Source organism: Mesoplodon mirus, assembly GCF_964341445.2.
Source record: "Mesoplodon mirus genome assembly, chromosome: 12".
In the NCBI taxonomy this organism is placed as follows: domain Eukaryota; kingdom Metazoa; phylum Chordata; class Mammalia; order Artiodactyla; family Ziphiidae; genus Mesoplodon; species Mesoplodon mirus.
Window position 1 is genome coordinate 94,704,696 of NC_138988.1, and position 25,493 is coordinate 94,730,188.

At 46.0% G+C, this 25,493-nt stretch overlaps 1 protein-coding gene across 2 annotated transcripts in view; it reads right to left on the reverse strand.

The window, feature by feature from the left end:
* The window catches only part of JARID2 (jumonji and AT-rich interaction domain containing 2), a 244,949-nt gene that overhangs the window by 57,171 nt on the left and 162,285 nt on the right, over positions 1-25,493 (reverse strand). For both annotated transcript variants that reach the window (XM_082639766.1, XM_082639765.1), the window contains exon 4: positions 4,881-5,050. In XM_082639766.1, coding sequence (XP_082495892.1) covers positions 4,881-5,050 — 170 coding nt within the window. The remainder of the gene's footprint in view (positions 1-4,880; positions 5,051-25,493) is intronic.

The following is a 25,493-nucleotide window of genomic DNA, read 5'->3' on the forward strand; positions in this document are numbered from 1 at the left end:
GTTAAGCTTTTTTTTTTTTTTTTTTTTTTGCGGTATGCGGGCCTCTCACTGCTGTGGCCTCCCCCGTTGCGGAGCACAGGCTCCGGACGCGCAGGCCCAGCGGCCATGGCTCACGGGCCCAGCCGCTCCGCGGCACATGGGATCCTCCCAGACCGGGGCACGAACCCGTATCCCCTGCATCGGCAGGCGGACTCCCAACCACCGCGCCACCAGGGAGGCCCGGTTAAGCTTTTTTTAACCTGCTAATAATCATAGTCAGGACAAAGAGAAGAAGACAGAACTCATTAAGAATAACGAGACCAGTGACAGAAGATGCAGCGAAGGTTAGAATCGAGGCACGCGGCCCAGGGCACACACCCCTCCCCCATCTCGGCCGATGTGCACCAGCAAAAAAAGATGCTAATTATGCCTCTGGCAGGAGCCATGTGGACGCCCTTCAACGCAGCCATTTAAAGATAAATACACTGCAGGCAAACACTTCGGGCGGGCTGCACTATTCACTCTGCCTTTCCTTTAGAGATTTTAGGTCATGATATTAAATAGGAAAGGAGAGAGCCCTGCCAAACTTAGCTGAAAGGTCTCCGCGTGCCTTAAGACAGATTTTTTAAATCTCTAAAGCTTCTTATCCCTGAACAACTGGCTGCTGTGTTGACATGTACACACTAATCCCAGAATTATTAACGGTATCATTTTTCCCCACCCCAGGTTTTCGCTGAAGATACTTAACGGAGTTGTGGGGAGTTGTCTTGGGCTTGCTGAGTGTCACTGATGGGTAACAAACACCAAGGCTTAAGAACTCTACTTGCCGGCTTTTTCTCAAGATTCATTCTCTTCCATATTCCAAATTAGCGCTGAGACTATTACGGGTAACAACGGAGGACTGGAGAAAAGGATGATCTGTAATCCTTGGCAACAAACATCGTTTCCAGGTCTTTGATTCCTTCACGATTTCTGCAGCCAGGCTTTCTTTCCCACCAATACTGAAGCCTCTCAAGACCGTTTCCTTTACCCAGAGACTCCTGTAAAGGGTGATGGAGTGGCCGGGCTCTTGAGGCTAAGCATAAATTTTGGGGCTCAGACAAGCTCTGTTTGGTGTGGAACCCGTACGAAAAAAGCAGCGGCAGAATTAGAATGCAGGTATAAAAGAGAAAGTTAATCAAATTCCCAACTATCAACTTTGTCTGTTAAGATTACAGATGAGGCCAAGACTTAAGTGAGGAAGTGTCACCAGCAGTTGATACCTAAAAGTTAGAAATACATCTACATGTAAATCAAGGATTAGATAAATGATGAGACATCCACAAAATGGAAGGGGTATTTATGTGAGAGTGTGAAATAGGAAAACCAGATTGCAAAAATAAAAATATAATGCAATTCCATTTGGGGTGTGTGACTTGTATTGTATATACACAGAGAAGGCTTAGTAACATTTTCACCAAGGAAATGAGAAACAGTGGTTGTGTCTGGGAGATTAGACAGAGGGGTATTTTGATTTTTTTTTTTTTTTTGGTCTGTTTCTCCAACTTTTCTGCTGATCTTCCTTAGAGGAACATGAAATACACTGATAACTAAAAAAAGTTTCAACATTTGAAACTGAAAGAGAATTATTAAAGTACCACTACAACAGGCTTTGTCTATTTAACCCTTGTACACCTCAAAATATGAGTTTTAATTAGCTCAAGCAACTGCATATTAAAGTATGCCATCTAATGCCACCAAATCCATCGCATTTCCAATATCATGAAGTACTTAGCGAATCACCTATCATTTGAGGCTTTTAGAAAAGCCAGATCAGGTAAACACACCTGACCTCACAAAGCCCTGGTTTGTTTGTTTGTTTATTGTGGTACGCAGGCCTCTCACCGTTGTGGCCTCTCCCGTTGCGGAGCACAGGCTCCGGACGCGCAGGCTCAGCGGCCATGGCTCACAGGCCCAGCCGCTTCGCGGCATGTGGGATCTTCCCGGACCGGGGCACAAACCCACGTCCCCTGCATCGGCAGGCAGACTCTCAACCACTGCGCCACCAGGGAAGCCCAAAGCCCTGGCTTTTAAAATAAAATACCTTAAATCTAAAAAGTACAGGAGGAAGAGTAAGAGAGTGCAATACTCTGTGTCAAAACCTTATTGCATATCAGCTAAAATAAACAACGAAACCTATTTTTATTGTCTGGCTCATGAATGTAGGAATAACTTTCCAAGCCTCAGAGCATTTTTCCAAAATTCAACATCTTAGGTTTCACTTACTGAAACTTTTGTTCCATCTGACAAGTGACAGAAGTAAACTGTGTCTATGAAAAGACATGATTCTCTTGTGTCTAGAGCCTGGAAATGTCAAAGCTGGGGACTTGGTAATGTTTTCCCTAGGTGCCATTTACTCGAGTAATAAGCATGCCTCTCCAAGCGAGGTCCTCCCCAAATCACCCCAAGCCAGAGAAAATACGATTTAAAAGAAATTATGCATATATACGCGCATGGCACAAACATACAAATTCCACTCTAAAAACAAGTCACACCCGCTCCATAGGTAAAAACTTTCATAACTAAATTCCATAATCTGCAGAGCAGTTTTCTGACATCCTAATAGAACACAATCAGTGAATCTTCCTAAAGAAAAGAGTTAAGGCATGGCTCCAAGGTAAATTTGGCTCCAGTGGGATTAAAAAGACACAATGAAGAGTCCTACGAACACAGAGCTTTATTTACCTGAACCATCTTGCCTCTGATGATACTGTTGACCCTTCAAAGATCCCTTTGGCTCAAATTCCTTCTTCTGAGCACCTGGTCCCACTCACTCTCCACTGCCCGTGACACCACCCCACCACCTACCAGCCCGTTGGTCACTCTCATCTTTCCCCTTCCTTTCACCCTTCACAGCCGATCCTGCACTTGATTCTTTGCTAGTGGGTTTGTACACCTTCCTTTCCATCTCCACCCTCAACACCTAGGATCACTAGACTCCTTCAGCAAGGAGCTATGTCAAACCCAAGGGAGATGCTGGCAGGAGGCCCTGCTACCCACCCCACTCCCTTTCGTGAGGGAGAAGTGGTCGGCACTGAAATACACTTATTCTCCTCCTTTAGGTCTTGAGTCTCCCAGGACTATCATATCAGTAGCCTGTAATCTCAGACAAAGACCTCACCCTTCATTTTCCCTTCCCTAACAATTTAGTCCTAAAGCAAACTGGGGTGTCTGTGTGTGTGTGTGTGTGTGTGTGTGTGTGTGTGTGTGTGTGTGTAACGACCATGTCAGTCCCTGTGGTGTGCGAGAGCCAAAGGAGGATGGAGAGGTGTTCACACTTCACAGGGTCCGAGCCAAGTGAGATCAGAAGGGCTCCATGGCGAGGGTGGCAGAATAGATGGGAGGTGGGGCACACTGGAAAAGATGGATCAAATAAACAATTTATGGATAACAGGAGTCAACTTTCTCACTGTTTAATATAGAAAAAAAAAAAGAAAGAAAGAAAACCAGAAGGAACCCTTTGGTGCTAAACTAAAATTGGGAGGGTACTGGTGCTCATTCGTGGATTTTAATAGACCTAGAGACATAGATGTGCATACTAAATGAACTGCACATACATGCCCTTGCACATGTCCCCCACACACACAATGCATTTCCCTCCGATAGCTATGAGCACACCTCAAGCCCAGATCCTAGCTTCTAAAGAGCAGCTGTTCCTGAAAATGAACAGGGCTCTTAGAAGAAATGGCTGATTTCAGGGCTGAGGGAGGGAGTACACAACAAGAGTCCAGGACATTCCACTGTGTCGGGGAGCTGGGATGGGAGGATGACAGGGATGTGTCAAAGGGCAAGGGAGCCAGCTTGAAGGGGCTACACTGATGGGATCTGGGACAATCAAACATCAAAACAGATGAGTAATGGATTACAACCCTCTGAACAAAACAGGAAATGAGTCCATCCAGATCCCCAAAATGAGTACATCGAGTTTGATGAGAAATGAAATACGGAGTGTTTCAAAGCGCCTCGCAATGAAACATGTATAATCACAAAAGCTGTCAAGGGTCCGCTTTCCGTGGAAAAGCCTGACAGCCTGCCTCAACTGAGTGACCGACGTGAGCACCATCAACCACAGGACAGACTGAAATGCTGTGGCCCAACAGGGCAGTGAGAAGCTCGAAGACTCCCTTCTGTGATGCTCCTACCTGCAATGCAGAGGCCCCTCAATCTCCCTCACCATCTTCTGTGTTCTTCCCTCACTTAGTTCCTAAAGACTTTCCAAAAATAAGGCCATGTAAATCCAAACCCATCCTTCATTACAAAATTGTCATTTTGTAATTACAAAATCCTCTCCGTGCACTCCGTCCACTGGCCCTGTTCGTATGTACAGACCGCTATTTCCACCGTTATCTATACCTACAAAGCATTACTGTTATTTTTCCTAAAGTAGTATGGCGGGGGGAGGGAGAGGACCCTCCATCAGCGTGGCTTATTCCCAGACCTCAGAAAACACTAGGAAACGGGACCTAACACCCATCCACAACTACCCCAACAACAACCAAAAAAAAATTACAAATCAAAAAGCCAAGTTTGCAAAGCATGTGTGTGACGGTGATGCTGGGGTGGTAGAGGTCCTAAAAGGATGTCAGGGAGAAGTCAATTATAAGAACGTAAGACTCCAAACTGTGACACTGTGTGCTGAGACCAAGAAAGGTGATTCAAGAGTCAGAGGGAAAAAAACAGGAAGGCTCCAGCACCCTCTGGGTGGGATTCCTCACTTTACAGTCTCAATCCCTCAAACCAGGCTGGGAGTTCAAAGAGGTTGTAGAGCAGAGACCAAAGCCAACATCAGAACTCCTGGGGACAGCCTCACCCCTTTTTCCTTCAACCAGGCTGCTCCCTCCAAAATGGCAACACGGTCTTACCTCGAAGGCAGAGAAAGGTAAGAAAATCTTCTGTCTTAGGCTTCCTTTTAGAGAGGTCAGAAATTTGAGTGGCTGGAGGGGGTAGCAATGGCTCCACTATCTTTACTGGAGTTGTGCTGGGACTATTCGGCTGGGATTGAGCAAACTTCCTTTGTGCTTGCAGCCTGGGCCTGTAAAAGCAAAAGAAAATTAACAACAAGCAGAGATCGGAGGATACAGATCTACGTGCAGCAATAAAATCATGACACAAAAGGGAAGAGAGACCTTATTTCAAGCAAACTCTTTGTTTCTAATTAAGGTTCTCTGTATCTCTCTCACTCTCGTAAACCACAAGCCTGCTTTAAAGGGCAATAAATTTGCTTTAAAGGGCTACGTTTTCTACACTGATATAAAATGTGCACCATGAGCATGTGTGTACGTTTGCACACAAGCGCGTGCCTGTGCACAAACCAGTGTGTGCCTGGGTATTTCCAAAGCGGCATGCGGTATTAGGTGACACAGGATTAATGGCTTTTGTACTTTTTCACAAATCATCTGCCACATTTATTTAGCATTCTGTGCTTTAACACGATGCTATCACAAACACATGCACAACTGCCTTCATATTTTGTAAGGACACCTCGTCCACCTTAGCCTGTCACTGACCTGGTCTCACACCCCCGGAGGAAGTAGTCTCCCCATCTCTAAGCTCTTCTAACTCCAATTCAGCCAAATAAATCCACCTGGAATTAAAGCTTGTACTGTAGGGGGTGGGGGAGGGGGGGAAGACCACTTCTCTAGTCTATTCAAAACCCCTCCTTCATGGCCAAATTATGTGTTACCTTCTGCCCATACAAAAAGTCCAAAGTCCTTAGTTAGGGATTTGAAAAACTGGCCTTAACCTACCTTTCTCAGGCCTCTCCCCTATTACCATCCTACGTAGATACCAATCCCCTAATTTATACTTAGGTGTCTACAAATCACAACTTCAATCTCCTTAACCAGACATTGTTCATTTACACAATTTTACATGTCAGACACTCTATTAATTTGAATCCTAATGACTCTTGGAAAGGTTTCTTTACTTTTTTCCTAACACTGTAGCCAGTAGTCGTTCTCCTTTTTCTACCTAAGTGTTTTTACCCCCTGTATAACTGACTTGACCTTTATCATAAATTGCCTCCTATTAGCTCTCCCTTGAATTTTCAAGATCTCAACGCCTAATGGAAAATAAACACCTTTGAGGGTGTGAACCTGTAGGTGTCCTGCTTTAAACCACCTCTCTGGCCTGCTCATAAAGATGCTCAAGAAACAGTATTTGAGAGCAGGGAAAAAACAAGAATTAAAAAGCAGCCCTGGGCTTCCCTGGTGGTGCAGTGGTTGAGAGTCCGCCTGCCGATGCAGGGGACACAGGTTCGTGCCCCGGTCCGGGAAGATCCCACATGCCACAGAGCGGCTGGGCCCGTGAGCCATGGCTGCTGAGCCTGTGCATCCGGAGCCTGTGCTCCGCAACGGGAGAGGCCACAACAGTGAGAAGCCCGTGTACCGCAAAAAATAAAAATAAAAAATAAAAAAAAGCAGCCCTACGGCACAGGGCTTTAAACGGATTTGCTCAGAACCCCAAACTGGAATCAGTCACTATGTGGGTGGGACTGATAAAGCCACCCCGGCACCCCGGCTCAAGGCTGCTTTGAGTATTACATATATTTATAATTCTATAGCACAAACAAGTCTTCCCTTAACTATCGTTGAGATTATGTAAAACAGTAAGCATAGTATCTTCCACTGCTGGTGCTCAAAATACCCTAACATTTTAAGTTAACATTCTAGTATTTAACAAAATAAACCCCCCCCCGCCACACACACACTGGTTTTCCGCTTTGTAAAAATTAGCTCCCTTAAGTTTTAACCTCCCGTGTCCTGCCCAGACTCAACTCTTGCCTCCCTTACGACCCACCAGAAACACTCCTGAATAGGTCATATTCCCAATATGAACTGACACTTGATCAACAGGGAGAGAGCATGACAGTCATGACAGCATGACTGTCCCTTACTAGGGACTGGGCAACAACCCTCAGTCCCTAAAATCTTAAAAACGTCACAGTTAATCAAAAGCACTTCAGAACCCAGGAATAACCAGAGGAAAACAGCCATATAACAAGGTTTAACAGAAATTCCAAACGTCATAAATGGTAAGGGGATAAAACAACGCTCCCATTCCTGTGTTGTGAAGAACAAAGAGCTTTTTTTTGCAACCAACTGACTGTCCAGAAGATGAGAGAGCAGAAGTGTGTGCTGGGAGAGCCTCCAAGCCCAGAGGACTGACCTTCAAGGAAGATCAGATGGGGGTGGGGGGTGTGTGTGTGACCAACTGAGAGATGTAAGAACAGTGCTTCTCAAACCATCGCAAGGGAGGATCCGTTTTGCATTTGGTTCCCCCTCACGGTCCCCTTTAGATTTTCTGCCTTTTACAAGGGGATATTTTTATAAGATAATTATTGTAGGGAGAAAATGAAAGACATAAACTACAAGCTCAAATTTATTATTAGACTCAACAGACATAAAATCACCCTGTTCAACTGCTTTAACATGCTCACTGCTCACTCTCAATTTCTCTATTCAGCTCACTGGCACCAGGCAGCCAACAGCCCGTGCCTTGAGCAGGATCGCCTCAGAGGAAGGACAGGATACAGAAAAGGAGACAGCGACGCCATGCCCTGGCACCCTCAGGGTGGACTGAGCCCAGGAGGACTACCCCCCTCTTCCAACCAGCTCCTTCTCTCCTCCAACTTGCCCTTCCTGTTAAAAGAAAACCCCTGTCATGTTTTCCTACTGAAAAGGGGTTTTAATTGGCAATCTTCTGATTTGTACATCTTCATTTAAATGGACACAACTCACACTCTGGGCATTAAGGGGGGGCTTTATGGAATCACTGCCTGTACGTGAACAGGATGTTCAGTGTTTACTGCTTTCTCAAAAGTCGGCAACGACAAATGCCACACATAATGAGAAGATGGCACAGCCTGAATGAAAAACAAACACGCAAACACAGTTGACAGAGCAGGACACGGAAAAACATTCTACAATTTCATAACCTCAAAGATAAATGCTCCGACCGTTGCTCAAATAAAAGGCGCTTTTTGCCTGATGACTTTCTCAGGGAGGCTATGAAAAATAAGGGCATAACAGATTAAAAAGCGACAGTAAAATAAATTACCCCTCAGAGGCATAAGCCAAGCTCCCAAGTGATTAAGTATTTGTGAGACCCAGATGAAAGCAGGACCTAAAGAACAAGACAAACCAATCTCTTGTTTTAAAGAGGCCAGAAGAATCCGTACTTTGTGGAAAGGGCAGGTCTCCCGGGGGGGGGGGGTAGGTGTGACTTTGCTTTGCTGTCCCCACGCAACAAAAGAGTTTGAATTACACAACTCAGAGGCCAAATCCATGGAGGAAGTGCTCTTAGCCATTCGGGTATGTTTGTGGGATAGGTGATTCATTCTAGAGTGTCTGATACGAGGAAATGAGTGTATGTTATTTAAAATCGGTATAGAAAGGGGGCGGGGAGGTCCAGATGTGCTGAAGACCTAGATTATCTGCACCTGGAGGTGCTGGGGCAAGAAGGAGGCTGGAGTGCAGGAGAGGACAGGCATGATCAGACACCCACCGAGGGCGGTGGAGCTCCAGGACGGCCTGCACTCAGCTGCTGGGCGCCAGCCGTGAGCAGGCCAGCAAGATGGGACCCACCCATCCCTCCACCAGGAACACCCTCCAGTCCATTACCAGGGCGAAGATGCTTTAAATGGAAATTCAGGTTGAACTAAGGGAGTTCAGAGCCACCCAGGGGTGGGGCTGGAGAGAGTGTGGAGCTCCTGGGCATCAAGGGAAGAAACAAGCAGAATGTAGGGCCTCCAAAGGCTTTTTTGCCTGAAGTTTAGCCAGGAGGGCCTCTGCTGCCCGTTGGTAATGCACAGCAAGCCAGAATGCAGAAAGTACAGAGGGAGTCTGTCCCACACAAACCACAGGAGGGTCAAGTGGCGCAAGACTCACTTCTGTGTTGATCTTTTATTAACTGATCCAGGAAGGAATTTCCCTTACAGAAGACTCCTCCGTGCCAGGAAGGTCAATGAAACCAACTAAAACCAAACTCTCCAGCAAGCCGAAGAAACTTAAACCAACTGAGGAAGAAACATGTACATACATGTATATATGAATAAATACATTGAGGGTAACCTTTTATTTACAGTGTGTAAATCTAGGGTTGAGGGGCAGTGAGGGTGAGGGAACAGAAGTGGTTTCACATCAAATCATCGCTGTTCCTCACCTTCCGTGGTGTAAATGTGTGTACGTGAGATAAAAGAGTAAAAAATTCAGAGAGCAAGTTCAGGGAATGCAGGGCTTGCTATCTGAAGCCCTTGTCGTGGGTAAGGCCATCTGGGGTGTCCCTTCTCTAGAAGGGACAGGAGCCCCATGGCAACCCAGTCACGACAAAGCTCAGCCCTGCTGGTGTGAATCCCATTTAAGCAAAAGTGCCTCCTTTTTTGGGGGGGTGGGGGGGGGTGTTGAAACGAAAGTTGCTTTATTGATCTGATCCCCCCAGAGTGTCACTCTATGTAGAAATAAATGCTCTTAGGACAGAGGCAAAGGTTCTCAGGGGACCCTGCTCACTCTAGCTGGAATGCTTCTCCCCTTTATCTCACCATGGCTGGCTTCTTCCTATAATCCAGTGAGGGGAACATTCCAGCCTGCTTGCTGCTTTTTACGGAATCACGTTTTCCACGTCTCTGTTCAAAAGTCACCTCCTCAGAGAGACTGAGCCATCCTCAAATAGCACATCCCCCAGGACCTACCGCTCGACTCCATTGCCATTCCTCTGCCCTTTGGTGGCCTACAGAGTGGGCTCTCCTGCCAGGGCCTCCTCATGTCCTACGTCTGCATGTACGGGCTGCCGCGTGTCGAGGGCGAGCCCTCCGTAGACATTGAGAGAGAAAGGCAGGAACATCACGCTGCTGTCCTATTTATGAACAATACCAACGCCTCACTCATTCCTTAGGAATCACACGTTTTCTGAGCACAGGGGCAGAGGGCATGGCAATCCGGAGGTGGCAGGGAGATGGCCGGACAGATCTGAAACGGACCCAAGAGCTACAGGAGAGGCCTGTGGTTCGGCCACCAGTAAAGTTACTGGCCATCCCAGGATATGGCTCCGCAAAGGTCGAGTGGAATCCAGTTTCACTAAGCATCAGTTTCCGAAGAACCTGCCCGTTCGGTCACAATTTCCTCCACCACCACCGGCACCGCTTATTGAGAATTTACTGAGCCACTTGGCCATCAGGAGCATCGTCGAACAAAAGCCAATTAAGGTCGCGTTCTGGCTGTCAACCACGCTGTGTCACAAGGTACCCCCCGACCCCAAGGCACGCCGCTGCACCCCATGTGTCCACACGCAGCACACCTGTCCCTGGGCCACAATCCACTGGCCAAGGTGTGGGGGTCCTGCCACGCACCCCTGCACACGAGACCCCCGCACGTCAGAGACGGTGCTTCTTGACGAGCTGCGTGAGCTGGATGGGAGGGTGTCCGTCTTCTCCCTCCTCTCTTCCACGCCCCATGGTTCACAGAAGAAGCCTTCTCTCATGTGGGATTCGCTGGCATCGGGGCCAACAGCCAAAGGAACGTTTCGCTTGATCACTTAAAATTTTACCCCAATAAATCTTCAAATATATTTCATATTTAGGTTAAAAAGAAAAAAAGTACAGCACCTTTATGGGAATAGAGAAGCAGACCGAAATAAACACTAGCGTTATTTTCCAAGTTAACAGATAAATTCCAAGACAAAGCTTGTAAAGAAAACCCACTGGGGGCTGACCAAGTCCTGTGCCAGATACTCTTTGTTCTGTAACACTCCCCCGGTGCCCTCTCCTGCCCTCCCCAAATCCTGCCTTTGGAAGCTTCCGGGCAGCCCGCCATCACTGTGGCACTGTGTCTCCGGGTCTCCTCTGGGGTTACCTACAGGATAGAGTTAACCGGCTTATTGCTATCTGTGTGCTCAATCTCTAGGGCAGCCCTAAATATGGCACAACAGCAATTTCTAGGTTAATTAAATTCCATTTCTGCCCAGGATTTCTGATAGTTTACAAACCCACGGAGGACGAGCGGTATGCACGCAACTCAGCTGGACAAGGCGGAAGCGAGGGGGATGAGCGGGTCTAAAGCAGCGCCCAGCCGGTCCTCGTGGAAGGCCGTGAATGCCAAACACCATCTTATTAACTTAATTTTCCAATATTAAAAACATAAGCTGGTAAATCCAGTTATTTAGATTACACCCCAAGTCTAAACAGAGAGCAATGCATGGGTGGGAGGGCAGGGTGTGTGTTCATTCAAGAAAGAAAATGCGTTATATCCGACAAGTGCAGAGGGACCCACATAGCCAGCCAGGCTCTTTGTGCTGGTGTGGGAGCTGGCCCTGAAGCTTTGCCAACTTGCTGAAAGGCCTATTCAAAAAAAAAAAAAAAAATTCCTGTGTTTCCATCTCCAAAATAAGTACCCACTCTATTCTACCCCCAGACACACACACACTACAGACCTGGCAGCTAGTCAAAGAAACAAGGGCGGGTGTGTGTTGGAGACTGTATGGGTCGGGCAGGGGATATCCCTTGCCCAGGGCAAGCTGCCCACCAAATTCAAATGCAAGTGCAGTTGCGGGCAAACCACACAGGATGGCTGTAAACATCCTGTATAGTAAAGAGAAAATAAACACATCCTCAAGTGAACCCGGAGGCTAGCAGAGACCAACGCACAGCAAACTCAGTAACAAGAAGCACTGGCAACAGGCTCCATCCTTCTGCGCTCACGGCCCACCCTGCTCCAGAGTTACAATGGGTGTTTGTCTCATTGAGGTGTAGGGACTTCACCCAGTGACAGAAAAGGGAGGTCTGCAGCTCCGTGAGAAGAGAAATGCCTGCTTTCAGGTGTTTCTGGAGATCCTGCCATACGGGTTCAGAGGCCTCATTTCTTGCTTTACATAGAAAGAGATGAAATGATTTATGCTAAAAACCGCAGGATGTTAAATATTTGCAGCACTTGTCTTAAATTAAATTACACAGGCAACTATTTAGAGTAAAAGTTTGCTATTAACCTGATATACCGAAAGGAACTTCTTTTGCTTGAATCTCCTAGAGATGAAACCCTGTAAAGTTCTGCTTGGTCAGAGTGGTACAAGGAAAAGAACCGTGGTATCACAAACCCTGGGCTGCTTTGGTTCAACTACCTTGTGACCTTGGGCAAGCTGGGACTCTATTTCCTTGGTGGCAGAAGCAGTTGGGGGGGGGGTGTGGAGAGAGAGACCCCTATGAAAAGGAAACAACTCAGAGTCCTTCTAGCTCCAATCTCCTCTGACCTCACCTATAAAACCTCAATATAGTAATTCCTGTAATAATTCCTCTTGCATTATGATTTCATAATTCTGGTGACAAGTACTGATCTTTTGCCTGTACCAAGTGGGAAATAAAAACCTCCAAAATGCCTGTGTTGCTAAAGATTGCTAGCGCCTACTTCCCAACTACAGGTTGTCAGGCAAAACAACAAACGTGATAACTTCCAGATCTTGAGATACGCATACCGCCTTGCACTTTAGAAGGCAGAGGTGGAAAAAATTTTAAATAGAGATGTTTCCAAAAAAAAAAAAAAAAAAGATGGCACAATGCCAAAAGTTGTTCCATAATTTCCCTTCCACTACTAACTACCATGCTATCTATACTCTGCTGCCTTAAGACCTAATCCTTCCAATCAGGAATAAATGACTCATTTAGGAAAACACATGACCTTCCTTCAGAACCCTGAGATATCCTCAGGAAGGCTAACCTAACCCCTTATAAGTATATTCATCAGCTCTACCCACCAAAAGGCCAGACGAAAGAGAAGGCAAGTACTGCAAACCCAAACACCACCCCGACTTCGGAAGATACTCCAAATGCTCACAAATAACTGCACTTCCTCAGAAAGTGGGCATCAGAGAGAAAGGTGAGCCTTCATTTTCTTGACCTCAGGTAAAAAGGGTCAGGGGAGAGAATGGAGAATACCAAAGTACTAAATAGCTACAAGATACATGTGGTGTCTTCCCAAGTGAAACATCTGTTGGTCACACAAATCTCAGGCTGGTGGTGGGAGCCCACACAAATGGTATGAAAAGTAATATGCAGAACTGCTTTTGATCCCATTAATACAATGATGCAATTATTATTTTTTTTAAAGTCTGATGCAGCATCCTGAAATGTCAAAGAACCAAGGCTGCCTGGAAATCCTGACTCTGGCATGATCAAGGAAATATTTGACGTTGACTTCTTTTGTGTTCTAGAAAGCAACCATGTCAAATCTGAGAGGGATCATCATTAATCAACAATTAAAGCGGCAACAAAGCCCTTTTGTTCCGTCAGTCACAAATGTCACATGTGTTACAGTTTACCACCAATGGAAAGCCGCAGGTTTCGCCACCCCCAGGCCGCATAACCCTCTCCTTCTCGGGGAATCCAACTCCAAACCCAGGATCTAGGAGCTGCAACTGCTCCTCTCCACAAAGACTGTTAGGTTCAGGGCAGTCTTGGGCAAAAACTGTTTACAGCACAAGTAACAAAAGGATAACACGAGTCAGAAGACCAACACATGGAAGTTAAAAGTCTTAATCCAGCAGGGATCTGCCAAAGAAATTCCTAATACACTACTGTAGTTACAAGGTGTGAACAAGTTACCTAAAGTACACTCATCTGTAAAAGCCTCAAAGAACCAGTTGAAATGCTGATCTGCCTTTCCATTCATTCTCTCTTGAGGTGGGACTGCCAATTTTGTTTTTAAAAATACTATTTCAACAAGAACCCCAGCAGTTTCTCAATTTTAGGTTACTCAATACCCGGCTGCGAAAACTGCCAGAAAACTCCTCGAATCCTGGCAGAGACGATGGCTGGGAAGGGAGACTGAATGACTCTGTGAGGCAGGAATCATGTTTTACTTCATTCTTTGAAGGAGAGAAGAAAAATACACGAAGAAATTCATCCTGCAATGTTACACAGTTCATTCATTAAACAACAGAATCCAGTGGAACCCTAGCAGTATAACTGAAAAGTCAATCCTATGGAAACTTCCCACCAGAAACATTCCCCGTGGAGTTGTGCACAGGGTGAGATTCAGAAGTCCATCCGCATGTGATGGACCAAAGCACAAAGGCAGTGCTCAGAGAGCTAACCAGTCCCTGAAAGATACGGAGTAGGCTTCCTTCAGCTTCTCACATCCTCGGCCTCTTGGACAGTAAGTCTGCTAACAGGGATCTGCTTTATTTAAAGAACAGCAAATAGAAAAGGGATTCTGGACAACTTCCCCGCCCACTGGAAATCCCGTGAAGTAGCCAACAAGCACCAATAGATGGCAGTAGACAGTCTTTAGACACCAGCTCTGGGATCACCCCCGAAAGGGGAATTCTGACTTTCGCAGATTTATGATAAGCCTGGCATTAACCAATTTTTAGTACCTGCACTAAAATCTGACGCCAGCGAAGTAAGAAACCAGCCACTTTTCACAGAAAGTAAGAGATGAACAATGTTAGCAATACCGTTTAACCCAACAACTCAATTACAATAAGTTCCCTGCTTGTATATAGAAAACACACAGCAACTCACAATCCAACATTTTATATCTTGAAAATATACCTAGGGCTAAAATCCACTGGATTGTTTTCTGAAATACGTTCCCTCCCCCCAAAGTGATTTTTACCACCCAGAAAAGTAAGAAAAGGCAAAACTAAAGTAATGCACCATGGTTCTAATATGCTTCCTTCCCTGGGAAGCCCAGAGTATTCATTTTGGGGCGCTGACAGAAACGTATTTAGTAGGCTGAAACACAATCACATGTAATGTTCAAAGTTGGGTGTTACGTAAGCTATCACAACCAAAATGCGGAGGGAAGTCTGTTCTGTGATAAAGGGATACGCTACAATCCACACATTGTCTCTTCCTGAATGTTTATAAAAGAGGTCTAGGATTTTATGACAACTGCTAAAGTTAAAAATCATGACCATAATTAAAAAGAATCTGCTAATCACTAATGAACATAAGAGCCATTATCCTCCCTTTTTTTTTTTTTTTTTTTTTTTTGCTGTTTGTGCTCTGTGATCCTGGAGTTACGGCACGTTCTCCCAATGAAAAACTGGAGCTCACAGCATCCCAGCCTCGGAGACTCAGCCCAGGCTCAGTGTCACTGGAGGCTGCCATGACGGACCCAGCAGACACAACAGTGGCACAGAAATTTAAATAAAAACCCAAGAACCTGTATCAATTCAAAGGAGGCAAAAGAGAGTCATGGCACAGAACTCACCTTCCTTTCTAACAAGGCCTAGGATACCCTCAAGCAATGCTGAACTTCTACCAACGTTCAGGGTTGCAGAAGGTAACCATATGTCATCAGGCCAGGAAGCAGAAACATTTATCCAAATGGCATCACTATATCAAACCAAACCAAGTGGCCTTTTAAACCAGACGGGCCAGGGGAATGGAGGCCAACTCACACCTTCCAACTCAGCCAGGATCGTCTCTCATTTACACTCTTAACACCCATTCTGGGACCTAAGATGCCTCTCCCCAGTATAAAAGTCCCCTCACTTCTTCCTTGTCAACCACCTGGGAGTCCCAGATGGACTCTGCAGGATATGAACGCACAGGCCCTAATACCTGAGGTCAAGGGAGCACTAAGTGGAAAGGGGTCACGTCTGTGGACGGCAGCAAACGACAAGCAGAGACTCACCAAACATCTGCAGGACACACACATCCACCATAACTGTGTGTGGCTCAAAAGATCCCTCGCAGGGGTCTAGTGACAGTGTCTTCTGACTAGACCTCACTTACATCACAAAATGAGAATTTCTCCAAGAGGGAAAAGCTGGTCTCTGACTCACAAGGGGCCCTGTCATCAAATATGTTTTCTTACACCCATTTAACCAACAAAACCCTGCTGTTAATAAGACGAGTGACTTATCACTCCTTTCCAGAGATACTATATTTGAATTTGCTGAGATGCTACAAAAGCAGCTCAAAGGACTTTCAAAGGCTTTGAGCAAGGCCAGCTGTAGAAAACCCCAAGAGGCGCGACTGGCAGTACACAGAAATCCAAACAAGCCCTCCCTTTCACCCAGTGCTGTCAGTGACTAGTTATCCCTTTTCCGTCTGCAACATTCAAATGCCCTGACAAGTTCTGATCCTCACCAAGTTCCAGGAAACAACCGCAGGAAAGTCCAACCTCTTATACAGGACTCAAGATAAACACCCAAGCTGTATGCACCACTTCAGCAACTCCAAAGGGCTGAAAGACTTCCTGTTCAATTAAGCCCTTTATTAATCCTTCCTGCTCGAGCCCATTTTCGTGTCCATAAACAGGAAACAATGAAGCCACAGGTCAGCCTCCTTCAGTGCGGCTCAGACCCTCCCAAGAAGGCCACAGGTCCACCTTCTGTCCTAGGTGCTTTCACAAAGTCTCGGCAAGGCCTGGCTCCTCTCATTTTCTGTGTACGGCGGTACAAAAGAGGGCAGAGAACCAAAAGTAGAGAAAAGAGGGAAAGAAATGGGAGAGAATCCCGATGTCCTACATGATCCTAATAAATTGTGAACATGGCGGGCAGGGGGGAGATAAGTCAACCGACGGAAACCTCCAATAATAAAAGGAACTGTCAACAACATTTATGAACTGAAAGGTTAAAAAGTGACTAACCTCTAAAACCTTATTTTTTTAGCCCCAAACTCAAACCCAGCTTCCGTGGGTCCTCCCACACCAGGAACAGTCCATTTCTGTGATGCTTCCCATCGGCAGACGTGTTGTTTTCCCGTGGCCCCATTCTCTCCCATTCCACTGCCCGGCCCAGAGGAGAATGTAAGCCCCTTCCACTGAGTGGCGAGACACTTGGCCACGGAAACCTCCCACGTGGCTCTTCTCGCTGCGCTGCACCGCCTCCACAAGGCAAGCCAGCTCTGGAGGAGAAGGAGAACCCCAAGGTGCAATTTAAGGACGGGTGCTGGTAGGGACCCCGTGAAGGAGGGGACGCGAGAGAGAAAACTGTCACATCGTCCCAAATGGTCCGAACCCATGACGTGCTGAGGCATCATGGAAACAAATGACACCCTCCCCTTCTCTGTAACCTACTGATTAACTCAAAGAAACAGAAGCTACTTAAATGCAAGCTTCCTCACAGTCAGCTTTAGCACAATGCCAGGGCTGCAAGCTGGATAAATCTGAATCCTGTTCGTAAAGATGCGGGTGGCAGGCCGTGGGGGCCAGGAGGTGCGGAACTACTCCCTTTAGGAGAAGTCTCTTCAGTTCTACCAGCCTAAACATGCCCTAATGGTCTCCCTTTGATCAAAAAGACATCCATCTTCCACTGTGTCAATACGATGCCAAACCCCACGCTCCCAGCCATCCATCAGCCCTGGGAAGGGTCTGGAAGGCCCCGCCTTCAGCAATTTGTAAATGAGCATGTAGGAGAACATTTCCAGCTGGACTCTTAAAAGTTTTCTGCCTCCCCAGACTCCCTCCAAAATACCCTCGGAGACCAGTGATAACAACTTCACACCCAGAAAAGACCGCCAGAAGTTGACCCTGGGAACCCACTGGTTTGCAGAAGGATGGTCATTCCCTTCCCCAGCTTAGTCCTTCAGCTGTGCTCTTCCTCAGGTTTCTCTGTGTTTGATTCTCCGATTTCACACAATTCCAGGTATCCCAGATTTTACCCAGTGCTTTCTGAGATGGATTTATTTCATCTGAGATGCAGAGTACAGCAATGTAACGTCACAGGGGTTCCCCCCGCAAAGTACTGTTCCCTTTGTGCTACACAACTTTGAAAGCAGATAATGTTACATGAATTAATCCTACAGGTAGAAATAGGGTGCATCGCTGGAGCTGTTGGTGACACCCGGTAAGTCAGACCTCCCTGTCCTAGATTTCTACAATCTTTCAGCTCTGGGATTATAAAGACACCGACAAACCTGAGCAAGGAGTCATAAAACGAAAACACTACTCAGTGAGCTCTGATAATTCGCTATCAATCTAAAACTGTAGATATATTTCACAGAAGAGTAAGACGACTGAACAAGAAAACCCAACTCGGAAAACTCAGAATATCCATCCTCTCATTCCGCTCCCCCTTCAACAAAGGAGAGGCAACGGGCAGGCCCAGAACTACTGACTACGTCGGGGAAGACCCCTCAAACGTGAGCACATGCAAGAGTACACCTGAAAGGGAAACTGAGGCTGAGAATCCGTGAGCTGGACGGAAAGGGACCTCAGGGAACCAGCAAACACACGCCCTGCCTTCCGGGTCTGACCGTGAAGCCTGGGTTCCATGAAGTGCGGTGTAATGGAGCTACAGCAGGACAATACAAAATAGGACCTGGTACTCGGCCATTAAAACCAACGAGACTGAGTTATTTGTAGTGAGGTGGATGGACCTGGAGTCTGTCCTACAGAGTGAGGTAAGTCAGAAAGAGAAAAACAAATACCGTACGCTAACACATATACATGGAATCTAAAAAAAAAAAAAAAAGGTTCCAAAGAACCTAGTGGCAGGACAGGAATAAAGACGCAGACATAGAAAATGGACTGAGGACACAGAGAGGGGGAAGGGTAAGCTGGGACAAAGTGAAAGAGCGGCATGGACATATATACACTACCAAACGTAAGGTAGATAGCTAGTGGGAAGCAGCCGCATAGCACAGGGAGATCAGCTCGATGCTTTGTGACCACCTAGAGGGGTGGGATAGGGAGGGTGGGAGGGCATATGGGGATGTTGCATACAGCTGGCTCACTTGGTTATACAGCAGAAACTAACACAACATTGTAAAGCAGTTATACTCCAATAAAGATGTATTTAGGGCTTCCCTGGTGGCGCAGTGGTTGAGAGTCCGCCTGCCGATGCAGGGGACACGGGTTCGTGCCCCGGTCCGGGAAGATCCCACATGCTGCGGAGGGGCTAGGCCCGTGAGCCATGGCCGCTGAGCCTGCGCGTCTGGAGCCTGTGCTCCGCAACAGGAGAGGCCACAATGGTGAGAGGCCCATGTACCGGGGGCGGGGGAACAGATGTATTTAAAAAAAGAAAAACAAAAAAAAACAGGACCTGGGCCACACGAGGGAATCGGCCCTTGAAACAACTTCCCTCTGGGATAGAAACAGGCTTGGGAACCAATCATTCAGGAGAAGAGAACTTTCCAGGAAGAAAAGTAGTTTATTCCTTCCTGACCTCCCCTTCTCAAAGCAAACAGCTACAAAGACAACCTCACACCCCTGGGCTTCTAGGCTGATTAGCTCAACAATGAAACAATAAAACCAGTGGGGCCTGAGGGCTGGGTTGGGTCCATTTAGAGCCTAAAGCCAGACCTTTGCAGACTTACAGAAGGAGACAAGGCACCAGGTGAGGACTCAAACTCTATCTCAGGAGGACAGCCCACCAGACTCTCATGCTTCCACGAACTGAACTCATCTTAAGGGAGCGTAAAAACATAGAATACAAACATTATACAGGGAAAAATGACATGAGAAAGACATATGCTGGGGAGTATGTGGAGAAAAAGAGATCCCTTGCACACTGTCAGTGGGAGTGTAAATTGGTGCAGCTAACTTTGGAAAACGGTATGGAGGCTCCTCAAAAAAATCAAAAACAGAACTACCACAGGATCCAGCAATCCCACTTCTGGGTATTCATCTGAAGGAAATGAAGTCACTATCTTGAAGAGAGATACCTGCAACCCCGTGTTCACTGCAGCATTATTTACAGCCAAGATATGGAAACAAACTAAGAATCTTTGAAGGGATGAATGGATAAAGAAAACGTGGTATGAATATACAATGGAATATTATTCAGCCATAAAAACGGAAATCCTACCATTTATGACAACAGGGATGGCCGCCGAGGGCGTCATGTTAAGTCAGACAGAGCAATACTGTGTGATCCTCATTTACTGTGGAATCTAAAAAAACCAAACTCATAGAAACAGAGAGTAGATTCTTAGCAGGGGTGTGTGTGTGTAGGTGGTCAAGGGAGAAACTTCCAGTTCTAACTTGAGTACGTTCTGGGGATCTAACGTACAGCATAGTGACTTAATTAATAGCACTTTACTGTATATTTGAAAGATTAAATTAAAAAATAAAAGTACATGAGGTGACAGATGTATTAACTAACCTTACTGTGGTAAGCATTCATAATATGTGTATACACCAAATCATCAGGTTATGTACCTTAAAGTCTACACAGTGTTATATGTCAATTATATCTCAATAAAGCTGGGGCGGGAACCACAATGACTAACATTCAAAAGTAGGGCTTCCCTGGTGGCACAGTGGTTAAGAATGCTCCCACCAGTGCAGGGGACACGAGTTCAGGCCCTTGTCTGGGAAGATTCCACATGCCACTGAGCAACTAAGCTGATGCGCCACAACTACTGAGCCTGCACTCTAGAGCCCGAGGGCCACAACTGCTGAAGCCCGCATGCCTAGAGCCCTTGCTCTGCAACAAGAGAAGCCACCACAATGAGAAGCCCGCACACCACAATGGAGAGTAGCCCCTGCTCGCCACAACTAGAGAAATCCCCCACACAGCAATGAAGACCCAACGCAGCCAAAAATAAATATAGATAAAGTACTAATTTAACAAAAGTAACCGAACACCCCGGAAATTGGAAATAAACTAGCCAGAATTAAGAGATTTAACTTGGTGGTAACTTAAAGCATTTTTTTTGAAAACAAAGCCCAAATCTATTTATGGAGTAGGAAGAAAAAAATTCTGTTATATACGACCACAAAACTTCAGAGAATGTCCCAGCACAGAAAAGCCCCAGATACAGGAAGTTGAGGAACCCTGTTCTGTTGTTGACCATCCTTCTTCTCATCGCCCCGAGAGAGGAGGCAACAGTGCCTCAAGACACGTATTTGGTGACTTGAACAGGATTAAGCCACTACTGAATACTTTTAGAGAACACACAACAACATTCTGTCAAAATACTTGAATTAACAGTCCATGGAATGCACATAATGGAATTTTGAGACACTTGGATAAATGAATGGGTTCACTGCCTGTTGAGGGGCAGGGAGTAGCCTCTGTTGTCATGGTGACTGTAAACCAAAGCATTCCCATCCACACTTGACAGTGGGTAAAATAAACACAGATGAGAAGTGACCCTATTTTGCCCTTGCAAGAATTTTGTGACACTCCCTCTCCCCATTACCTCAAGGGAACTGGCTCATCCCAATCTCTGTGCAACACTCTCTGGGAGACACCACCGCCCCCGAAAAGAAACCCACAGGCTAAAAATACAAATTTCATTTTAAAGGACAAGCTACTGAGAAAATGTTGATCAGTATATAGAATTGCCCTTCACAGCAAACATGACTATAAGTATGAATTCTGTGCACCAAGGGACAGCTACAGTGTTATTTAGTGTCATCTCTCCTTCTCTGACCTAAAACACAACTTGCTTTGTAAAACACTGAAATTGGGCACACAGTGAAAGGCGGAGACAGACTTATGGAGGTGTGTGTGTGTGTTTTACGGGCAAATTCCCCCGCCGGGTATAAATTAAATTAAATCCTCTGCAAGTTGAAACGTGTGAAATCAGAGAAAGAATGAGAGGTGCGCTGGCACCTCCATATGTACATATTCTCACTCCCACCCCACCGCTGCCGGGCGCACACATATTCACACACATGCCCTGGAAGGGCTGTGGGGAAAGGCCTGGTAGAATCATAAGAATGGGGATGTGAAGGATACTGCATTGTCTCACTGTCAGCCGAATACCATCCATGAATACTAAGTAGAAAACAAAAGAAGAAATAACTTGCAGGGACACAGTACTGTTTCCAATTTTTCCTCTCCACAGCCCAGAAAGAACAGCGGGAAACATCCCCAGACCTAGTACTATGCCATCAGTGTGGGTGCATCTACCGGGCCAAAGGGAGCACCACCCACTATGACCTACAGGGAGCTGGAAATCATCCTACAGATAGGGAATTAAAGCCAGCCCACGACAATCCCGTGCAAAGGCAATCCAAGATGAAATCACATTGTCTGCTTTGGTGAGTTGTTTGTAGCAGGAAAATACTTCCACTCAGACAGCGTGCCCTTAGGTAGGGCATACTGCACGTAAGCAACTACCTAAAGACAAATTACCCCGGGGCGGGGGGGCTGGGAAGGAGGCGGCATGCAGCCAGAGACCAGTCTATAAATAATTTCAAATAAACCACAAGGGAAGGAAAGACATCCTTGTTCTGCTTCTGCACAGAGCAGATGAACAAGCTGAGGAAGGAAACGTTTGGGGACACGTAATGAAAAAGGTCTCGAAAGGCATCATCTCAAGCAGGCATGGGAAGCCTGGCTAAGGCCTAAACTCAACATGTCTGAAGGAAAGAGGGGGGCACAGACAGATGAATTCGAACCACGCTTCACCTGTTGGGCTGAGTAAAGGTCTGTTCAAAGGAGAACCCAAACCAGAGAACAAAATGATCACAGCTCACCAAAGAAAAGAAAAATTAATTCATCTAAATTCTTACCTATAGGAGTCACCCAAACTAACAAGCGGCGACAAGGGGAGAATACTGCTCTGAGATCAAGTCTTTCTGGAGCAAAGGCTGCATCTACCGGATAAAGGCTAACGGCTCCCAGAATTCTTAACTGCGGGCATCATCACTGTCCATTTACACAGCGACTCTATAGAAAACGGATATTTAGTATTTGTTGAAGGGCAGTGATGTGCCAGGTGCTTTAAATCATGTACAGCGTTTAGGCCAGTGGTTACCAGAGCACTGGTTATCAGAGTGTGATCCTCCAACCAGCAGCATCAGAACTGCCTGGGAACTTATCAGAAATGCAAATTCTCAGACCAACTGAATCAGAAACTCTTGGGGCGGGGGGGCACCCAGCAAGCTGGGTTTTAAAAGGTCCTCCAGGTGGTCTCCTACACGCTCAGGTCGGGGAACCACTGGGTTAGAGCCAGCTCCATAAGGTGCTGTGGTGCAAATTTATCGGACAATGCAATGGAGGCTCAGCGACTTTATCTGGCTTTTAAGAACATAGATGCCAAGCAAGTATCTACATTATTGCAAAGCCTTTGCTCTCTCCACTGCACCACATTACAGAGGCATTCTGTCCCTAGTACTGGACACGAAGGCCCGTTTAATTGGTGAGGCAGCCAGCATCAAAGATCTACTTTACATTTTAAATGAACAAAACCAGATTTAGTCCAGAGGGATTTTAATTCTGGATTTGTCCTCTCAATTTTGATAAAGTCTACTTTCAAAGGTAGCACCATAAAGGGTGCCACACTGGTGCCATGTGTATTGTAGGTCTTAGTTCGCTTAGCAAAAATATATGAGTACTGCTCACAGCAGGTTTAGCCTGCTTACCTAGCCAGGCATGCACGGGAACAGGCTCCCTACTGGCTTTACTTGCTAAGAGAGGTGTGTCCACTCCCACTGTCATGCAGTTAGTGGCTACTGGCTCAAGGGGGGTTCAACAAAATCAGTTTCTATGTTCCTAGATTAAGGGTCAACAATGGAGATAGAACCTCTTTGGGAAATCCGTGGGTGTCACTATCCAAATTGACATCTGTAAGCCTCTTCATTTCTCAAATTGCTTCAACGAAAGAGAAAATTATATCAACAGTCTTAAATACTTTCTTTGTATACAAATTTCATTGTTTTAAGTATGAGTTTTTAAATATCTGGGCAAACACAGGAGAGTGGTGAAGATGGGCAAAAGCAAATGTTTGTCCTCAAACAGGGATTAAAGTATGTCCTGCCCATCTGAGGGCTGAACCGAGAAATCTGAATCACGTCGGCAAGCCCTCGTTTGCACCACAGGTAGTGGGAGTAGACGTGGCGATGCTGACGGACAGGGCCCCGCACAACGCAGCCGAGCGAGAGCCTTCCGTGCGGTCTGCTGGCATCACTCTTCCTGACCTTCGAATCACCCAGGTCTCCAGCACCCAGGGAAGGCTGCACTGCCGTACCTTCCTCTGGCTTCAACGACAGCCCAAGCTCATAGCAGGAGGGCATCTTTCAGAGACCTAATACAGATTTTGGCTGTATGGACAAGATCAATGTACATTTTGATTTGGTTCTAAAATCACTTCAAACATTCACAGACCTTCTCACCGTGAGGATTCCCAGTGCCCAGTCCTCCCTCAGCCTTAGATTTCTCATCTATGGACCAGGATGATCTGACATTCAGATGATCTGTAAGGGCTCCATTTATCCCGGCCTCGTTCCATGAGACTGGACGGTAGGAGGCCTAAGAAATGAATATCGGGAGAGAAATCCTGGCCAGAGCGGCTCAAATCCCTAACAAAGGGGCATAACGACAAGCTCCAGAAAGGCCAAGTGCCAGTCCATGTTACACAATGGCATGTGCCAGACCAGCAAGCAGATTAGAGTACAAACAGTCTGCAGGCTGTCACAATGGATGCAAACGTAGTTCTTGGGGGCAGAATAACAGGCTGAACAAATTTATAATTACGTTCTAGAGAAAGGACTGAAAACAACATATATTTTAAAACTGCTAGAATCCCATCCTGCACAGTTCCAAGTTAACAGGGAAAAAACAAAATGTAAGTTAATGAATACATCATGGGGTAATCACAAAGTATCCCCCAAGATTGACCTGAATCGTGCTCATGCTTACTTGAAGCATCCTCTTCAGATCATTCATTCCCCAGTAGTTTGCAGGAGCCAAGGTGGGCTTCGGCCTGGAAACGAGGCCCCAGTAATCCTACCGTGCCCAGATAAGTAGGCACTGACAAAAACAGCCTTCCCACAAGATAATAATCAATAACCACTAAATGGATTTACATGACAATACATCAGAGCCAATGCTTGCTTCGTGTTATTTTTTAATTATATTATCAGAGAACAATTTACTTGACCCAGTCAAGTAAAGCACCTGGCCTATTACACTGTTACGTACTCAACAAAATACTACTTCCTATGAAAGAAGCAACATCTCAGAAGGCCTCCATTCATTTCCAAATATGTCTGAAACCAAGTATGAACAACAGGACAAAGATTCACTTCTAAGACCCAGCTCTCGTTTTCCTTTTAAACATTTTCAATCTTTCTGCATTTTATATACGGTAGACAGCAGTAATTAACATTAATGCCAATTCTACACAGTTGAAGCTTTTTATAAAGTGGTCATATATGCTATTCAAACTTTACAGAGTAAATTTTCTTTAAGAACTGAACTCCAAAAACGCAAATGAACAAAGGCTAAGTCTTCTTTGACCTCTGGGAAAACCAAGATCTGAGAGGGTAACAGGAAAAAATGCCAGATATATTTGTTACCATCATGATCAGAGAATAATGCTTATTATCATGGAATTCGATGATCTGGTTAAATGTCTCAAAATTCTACCAGAAAACAGAAGTCAATACTAAGCTAGCACCACAGGAAGAACCACATGGCCTTCAGACAAGGAGGCATTTTCCCCCTTCACTTGGCATCACTAATTAACAGCGCCTGATGGAAATGCAGAAAACTTACACTGCAGTGGTCTGAGGACTCCAGAACCTGCTGTGAAAGCAGAAGTAGGTACTTGCTTATATCCTAATCAGAGGTCACAAGAG